This window comes from Xenia sp. Carnegie-2017, unplaced genomic scaffold, assembly GCF_021976095.1.
Source record: "Xenia sp. Carnegie-2017 unplaced genomic scaffold, XeniaSp_v1 HiC_scaffold_25, whole genome shotgun sequence".
In the NCBI taxonomy this organism is placed as follows: Eukaryota; Metazoa; Cnidaria; class Anthozoa; order Malacalcyonacea; family Xeniidae; genus Xenia; species Xenia sp. Carnegie-2017.
In genome coordinates, this window is record NW_025813488.1 from 1,582,985 (window position 1) to 1,591,008 (window position 8,024).

At 37.6% G+C, this 8,024-nt stretch overlaps 1 protein-coding gene across 1 annotated transcript; it reads right to left on the bottom strand.

The window, feature by feature from the left end:
• Nucleotides 1-4,222: 4,222 nt before the first annotated feature.
• Nucleotides 4,223-5,883, bottom strand: LOC124453418. The gene has a single exon (XM_047004239.1). It carries the CDS (start codon nt 5,881-5,883, stop codon nt 4,408-4,410), a length of 1,476 nt encoding a protein of 491 aa, XP_046860195.1. The 3' UTR covers nt 4,223-4,407.
• Between the last annotated feature and the right edge of the window lie 2,141 nt (nt 5,884-8,024).

Here is an 8,024-nt window from a genome sequence, read left to right on the forward strand (position 1 = left end):
GACATTTGTGCAATTCTTTTATAACGCTTTTCATGTCACGATGTATAAATGTTTCGAGTTAACATCAAAGCGTTTATGACACGAAATTTTATCAAGAATTTATTTGATCTCATTGCAAAGAACTCACAAATTGACTTAACAACCTCTTCAGTAAAATTGACTTATTGTACTTTTTTCCGCAGAGATATTCGTCATGCAAATAACATCGTTATGACATCACAGAGCATATATGACACTTCAAAGATAATCAATTTTCCAGCCTTCGTGAGTTTCTGTCGAATGCTTGGGGCTCTAAATCCCATAGAGCCCACGTGATCATGCTCTAAATCTTACTTGGTATTCTCTATATAGAATATGTAGAGAATACTAATTTAGTTTTTGTATTATTTTTCATTTCGCCATTAGTATTCTCAAAATTGAAAATACTAATTGACACCCTCGCTGTTTCGTCCATGTTCAAAGCACGAATACTAAGCCCTTAATAACCGAGTGAGGTCTTTACGGAGAAATATCAGACCGAGGTCTTTACAGACCGAGCCTGTAGGGCTAGGTTTATACAAAAAGACACAGGTCCAATATTTATCAGTAAAGATCGAGAAAGCGAGGTTTGACCTGAAACGAAGCTTTCTTTTTTTCTCATCCTTGCTGTCTTTTACAGGTTGGCTTTCACTTTTCTAGTTTTCGTCCATAAAAAATAAATCGTTTCAAATTGTATCCTCTGGATGGTTTAACTGTTTTCCAAGTGTTTTTCCTTCGAATCACATTCGTAAATGGTTTTTGTTTCGTTTACTTTGCGTTTTGCAGTTTGCATTACGAAGTTTGTTTACATTTGACTGTAAAATTACGCGTTTTGGACCGTGGTCGATTGCGGGAAAACAATGGACCGACAAAAATGTTTCTGAGCCAATCAAAGCGCGCCATTTTGCCGGAAGTGACGCTTGCCATATAATAAAACAATTTAATTGTACAATTATCGATTGATATTTGTAAAGATGCCGCGGTTTGATATTTTAATGCTAACCTTCGACAAAAACTACTATTTCCAGATGCTGTTTTGCAGGGGAATGAAAAGAAGTAAAATAACACAATTCTATAGAAGAAGTTAACTTAGTCATTTTTAATTGCCTTTACAATGCAATAAGTAAACGTTATTGTAAAGTTAGATGTCATTAACACTTTGAGCAAGGGGTTAGTGCAGTGCTGTAGAACTAAATTTTTCAGATGGGGGGGGGGCTCTCTTGACGAAGCTGAAGCCATGAAATTAAAAATTGCCCATTTCATAGGTAGAAGGGGGGCTCCTCCCCCAAGCGCCCCCACTTCTACAGCACTGGGTCAGTGATAAAGGTGAGCGGCGCGTAGTTATGATGATGGACGTGGTTTGGCATATGTTGATACAATAATTTGAAGAACCAAGACAGTTCGTCAGAGAAAATAATAAACAGCTCCAACCATAGAATTTCACATTACCACCTTCGGCTATCGACACTTTGATGTGATCTACATCTATCAACATGGCAGCTTCGAACTTTTATGAGAACAATCTTTTTGTTATTTGTACAGGGTTAATTTTAGTTATTTGTCAGAGCAATTCTCAGTGCTAGATCATCCCAATAATAGAACTTAATTCATAATCCTCTCCATTGACATTACGTTATCTTCAATGCAAAAAGAGCAGATTATTTAAATATTACAATATTTATTTACAATATTGATATTCCATGATAAATCCAAGATGGCGCGGGAACCGGGGCAATTGATGTTTTTCGCAATTTACTTCTTTGATTATTTTGGTGAACAATAAATCGACCAATTTACACAACACTTTCTAGCGATATTTTTCGCCCGTATTTCAATAAAATTGTCCAATGTGACTTCAAAACATTATTAATAACGCTTTGTTTCCAATAAAACTCGATTGGAGTAGCCTCAAGTTTTTTGCCCTGTTCCAGCGCCATCTTGGATTTATCATGAATGTCACTATCTATGAATGTCACGCTGCCGTCTTAATAAGTCTTATAGTACGTCACACTCGTCAGCAATCTAGTTTTATTATATCTATGGTCGTCAGCAATAGTGAAGTGTCGAAATTGTCAGCGGTTTCTTGCATGAAAGTTTTGCAGCGGCCATGTTTAATGGTAGCATTCCTTCATACCATGGTTAACACTCTGACTGATTACAAGACGCAGGAATACCAACGACGCGAAATATTTTTTACGTTCACAATCTTTTATAAATGGGATCAAACATTTTCATTCATCCTTTAAGTATTTTGAATAGTCGACCCCGTCGTACGTCATCCCGCGTCCCCTCGCGTTTTTACACATCTTAATGGCGGACCAGGTTTTGGGATCTTTTTCGAAATGTTCCCGAATGAATTGAGACAGGACAAAGCTGTGGAAACTTCCTGCGCCGATGGCAATAAGAAAGTCGCTTTTGCGCATCAACATGACATTTGTGATGATATGCTGGTGCGAGAGATTCCATCAACTTTACCTGTTGCTTTGGGTGAATACAGAACTGCACCACTTATATTAGCTAGGTATTCCTCGTGGCCTGGGTCATATGACATGGAGCCACCATACTTCCCCATATCTGTGGTCAAGTATATCGACTTTACTCCTCTTTTCTTTTTTAACACGTCAACGATTCTCATCGCCAGTTGAAAACAGCGGTTTGTTGTGGTTGGAGGTGTATTTATATGGTTGGCACGAATATGTATGGCTACATACGGTCTTTGAAGAAACATTTTGGTAAATTTGTCCACCTCTTTTAAGATTATATCACTTGGGTTCAGAGCATAAAGAAAGATCTCGTTAGGACTTAAACCACTTGGATTTCTTTTCCTTTGAAGGCGATGGTCTGGGAAATATACTATTTCGATACACTTGGAATCTTTAAACAGCGTGTTTCGTATTTTCGATACGTTAAAACCGTCTGCAACACATATCATTGTGCGCTCATCGAGGTTCACTGAAAAGCGTCGAAGAATATGCTTCATTTTGTCGCAGTCAACCCAACTTTGGCCATTACCCTTCCATTTTGAAGAATCTTATCAAAGTACCACGAATAGCCGAAAACTGTGCGTCCCGCTAGATGTTTGATAAAATTTATGACGTATATATTTTTTTCATTCTTACACGAGTCGTCGTACTCTTTGTCCAACACCACAGGTGGGTATTGATTACGAGCAAATATGTTGTTAAGATGGTTGATATTGTATATTGATTCGAACGTATCGGGACCATTACTGACAGCCTTTCCATCGCTAAAGTGCGGGGCGACGATTTTGAAGTTCTCAAGTCCTGGAAAGTTCACCATTCCCAGAAAGATTCGCATTTGTTTGGATAATTCTTCGCCATACATATGGACTTTAAGATAGCCTGACCATTCCTGTGCGTTTCTATGTTTGCTTGCATTGATCGCTGTCAGTGCCTTCACTCTCTTGGCTACATCGAATGATTCATTTTTAACGTTATAATCAAAGGCGAAACTTTCACCAAACAGTTTGTATTTTCCGTTTTCATTGATATTGACAGTAACTGTTCGGCCACCTTTGTACGTGGCAATTGTATCGAATGCTTCGACAATTTCTTTTTCATTCAGGTTTGTTCTGGGCAATGGCGATGGCGAAAACCGATCAACTCTTTTAACATCCCAACGTACGTTATAGCAAAGCAGAATAAGCAAAAAAACAACAGCAAAGAATATAAATGTATATGTTACCTGAATCTTCGTTGTCATTATGCGATTAACCGAAGCAATTAGTTTTGTTTACTTAAAGAGCAGTAGGATATAAATTAACATTCTGCTTGAGATTCAAAGAGAAACTTACTGAGGCACAGAGTTTCGCGTGAGTAGTGTGTGGGTTGTTTAATCATTTCCTTCGTATACATTGGTTAGAGTTGAGTTTGCTCTCCGCATTCACAGTTCACCGTCTTGAAAATATTTTAAGTGTTTGCTAAACTTATTCTTGCTTTTCGGCTAAGGATTTACTGTGAGTTAGTAAGAAAATTATTTTGTATAACTTTTTGCCGTCTTTGGAAAATTTGAATTCACACCATTGACTAGGTAATGTAGCTACTGCCGGGCAAGTGGATTCATGAGTCATGTCTTTCATGTCGGATTTTCATTTTTGGATTTCTTACAAAAAAAGTATATGTTTTGCTAATGCCATTGTGCATGGATCAAGCCAGTGTGAATCAGCAAAGGACAATCAATAGTACTTGCAAATATTTCTTTATTATCTTACAATATAACAAAAATGTCTAAAATGTAAATTTTAGATTTAAAATAATCAAGGTCGACAAGACATTCAGCCAAGCACCACGCTATTGTTCAAAAATTCGATATGATAAAAAATTATCGGTTGTATGTCTTCATTTGAAACAAAATTCCCTGCATGGCACTTCAATCTTTTAGGTATTTTGAATAATCTACGTCCTTCTTTAGCTTCTCCCGATTCCTTGCATTTTCACACATCCTAATGGCGGACCAAATCTTGGGATCTTTTTCGAAATGTTCCCGAATGAATTGAGACAGGACAAAGCTGTGGAAACCTCCTGCGCCGATGGCAATAAGAAAGTCGCTTTTGCGCATTAACATGACATTAGTGATTGATATGCTGCTTGGAGAGATTGCGTCAACTTTACCTGTTGCTTTGGGTGAATACAGAACTGCACCACTTATCTGAGCCAAGTATTCCTCGTGACCTGGGTCAGCTGCGCCACCACTGCCGTACTTGGTCATGTCTGTAGACAAGTATGTCGACTTTACATCTCTCTTCTTTTTCAATGCGTCGACGATTTTCATCGCCAGTTGAAAACAGCGATTTACGGTGGATGGAAGTGCTCTTATATGGCCGGTTCGCATATGTATGGCAACATACGGTCTTTGAAGAAACATTTTGGTAAATTTGTCCACCTCTTTTAAGATTATATCACTTGGGTTGAGAGCATAAAGAAAGAGCTCGTCAGGACTTAGACCGCCAGATTTCCTCAGTTTGGAAAGGCCATGGTCACCGTAATAGCCGATTTCGATACACTTCGCATTTTTAAGTAATGTGTTTCTTATTGTCGATACATTAAACTTACCTGTAATGCATATCATCTTACGCTGCTCGAGGTTCACAGAAAAGCGTTCAAGAATTTTCTTGTTCTCACTGCAGTCAATCCAACCTTTGCTATTCTTACTATATAGACGATCAGCGATTGACTTCGTGTAGCCGAATAATCTTGGCCCGGCATTCTGATCGATGACGATCAGAACATAAATTTCTTTTTCATTTTCACACGACTTGTCGTATTCATCGTCTAATACCACAGGCGGTAAATTATTTCGAACAAATGCTTTGTTTAGATCGTGAATGTTGTAGATTGACTCGAACGTGTCCGGACCATTGCTTACTGCTGACCTGCCCTTGAAATGCGGAGCGACGAGTTTAAAGTTCTCAAGTCCTGGAAAATTCACCATTCCGAAAAAGATTCGCATTTGCTTGGATAATTCTTCTCCGTAGATGTGGACTTTGAGATAGCGAGTCCATTTTTGTGCGTGTTTATTTTCACTACCCTTCATCACCGCCTTCACTCTCTTGGCTACATCAAACGATTCATTTTTTACGTAATAATCAAACGCGAAACTTTCGCCGAACAGTTTGTATTTTCCGTTATAGTTGATGTTGACAGTTACTGCTTTGCCGCCTTCGTATGTGGCAATTGTATCGAATACTTCGACAATTTGTTGGTCATCCAGGTTCGCTCTGGGCAATGGCGAAGGGTGAGCGTTGTTGCTTTTAACATCCGAGGAATTTGAGTGTATGTTATACCAAAAAAGAAGCAGACAAACAAACATAACAAATACAATCGTATGTTGTAAATGAATCTTCATTTTTACTTCTAACAACTAAATATATTTATTTTGACTACATAATTAGCTGTATCTACTCAGGCGTAGAATCGGTCTCTAGCCCTTGTATTCGCTCTGACGAGATAATCGCAGAGGCAATTCGTTTTTTGCCTATAAGTATTTGTATTGGTTAGAAAAATGAGTTCTTGTAGAAAAGTGCATCAAATAGCCACATTCAATTACAGACTTAAAAGTGGATTGTTCTGGAAACTTCCTTTACCAAGCGCTATGTAGCTTTCCTAGTACAACTGCGACCTCATGACTAATTATCTTTAAACACTTGAAAACTCGGTTACTTCAATCGAGAAAACTGGAACTTAAGAGAAAAACTTAATATAAAACTTCGGAATGCAGGAAGCGCTTTTTCCCAATGGATACATATTTAATTTATTACAGAGGTAGTATAGACCTTATTTTCTTAAGTGTTATTGGCAGAAATTAATACTGTTGTGGTCAACAGGAGAATCATGTATCACCTGGAAAAACCGTACGAGGGGGCCAGTGGCGTGGTGGCAGGGGGGGCCAGGGGGGCCAGGGCCCCCCTAGCTGTTGATTTTGGGGGCGCTGAATTGAATACGAGTCATCAAGTTTTAAATATGGGCTATAAAAAGTTAAAAACGCATTTGAGACAGAACAGTTATTTTCACAGTTATATATTCAGTGAATGAAGTTAACTTTAGGGAATTAGGGAAGAAAGGAAGTAGACAGACCAAAATGAAACCTTGTCATGGGGTCGATTAAAGAATAAGATATTGACGAGCATTCTAGAATTAGATGTTTCGTTTGCGGACACAACGCCTGCATGATTTGTCACTATGACTGTAGACAACATACATGCAGGGGAGAAACTAGAACGCTAATTAGGGGGGTGAATATTCATGTATTCAGGTTTGCCCTGCTGATATCTATTGAATTTAACATCGCCAACAAAAGAAATCAACAGCAAGGCAGAGCTGAATACATGAATATTTACACCCCATTTAGCATTCTAGTTTCGCCTATGCATATACGGCCAAATTGTCCTCTTAAGGGTCGCAACAAGGCCTAAAATGTGTAATTTTTTGCCTATCTTAATCAATGTTTTTTGCTTCCCTCACAGACAGTAATCGTTACTGGCATTGTATCTTATTAATCCCAGCGTAATAATATATTTTTTAAAAATGACAGTAGTGCAGTCATCGGTAAATTGCTATCGTAATGTGTAGTCTAACATGAAGTAGCCTTTAATGATACCGCAGCATGTACGGCATTGTTCGTATTGTGTTATTTACATTTTCGTCGTTACAACCACACATTTGTCATTTTCAGTAGTAAAGCAAGTTATTATACGGTAAAACTTTTTTAAATCACTTAAAGCTTCTTCGTAAATGTTCAAGATTCATTTATCCGCAGTTATCGAATGTGCATAACAGCATATATTTAATTGAAATTAAGATATTTTTTAAACAACAACATTTGAAGACCAATTAAATTAATGTCTCAAAGTGCTCAAACTCTCATTTTGAGCTTCCATTGCTGGCAATAAAGATTTAATTTACAAAACAAACATTTCATTTGATAATTTCATTTGTGTTGGGAAATCTATTTTAATATTATTTAATGTACATCATGGATCATTGTGCAATGTTAAAGACTAACTGCAATGTCTAATTCTTTCAACACCACGAAGAGAAAAAAGTCGGGTGCTGAGTATCGGAGATTAAAGAAAGCCAGACAAGAAGAATTTTCAAAACTTGGGGGAGTTTTGCTTGATTACTTTAAACCTATACAAAATTACCCACCATGCGTTTTGTTACAAACAACAGAGGAGTTATAAATGAAGATATGATCTTCGCACTTTGCTGGACAATTTAAGCAATTGTCTCATAAACCTGAAAAATTCAGGTGACTCAACGGGATGTTAAAAGACGTAAAAAGGAAGTTGTTTTAAACAAAACAGTTTTGAAACGTGTGATAGATGTTATTATGTTTCTTGCAAGACAAGGCCTTTAGGGGTCACTGTGAATCACTGACAAATAGTAGTATAGTACATGGGGGTTCTAGCGCACGAAAAGTGCGCTATAATCCCCCATGTACTATACTACGTATAACCTTGGGTAAAAACTATTTTTATAACAGCTTAA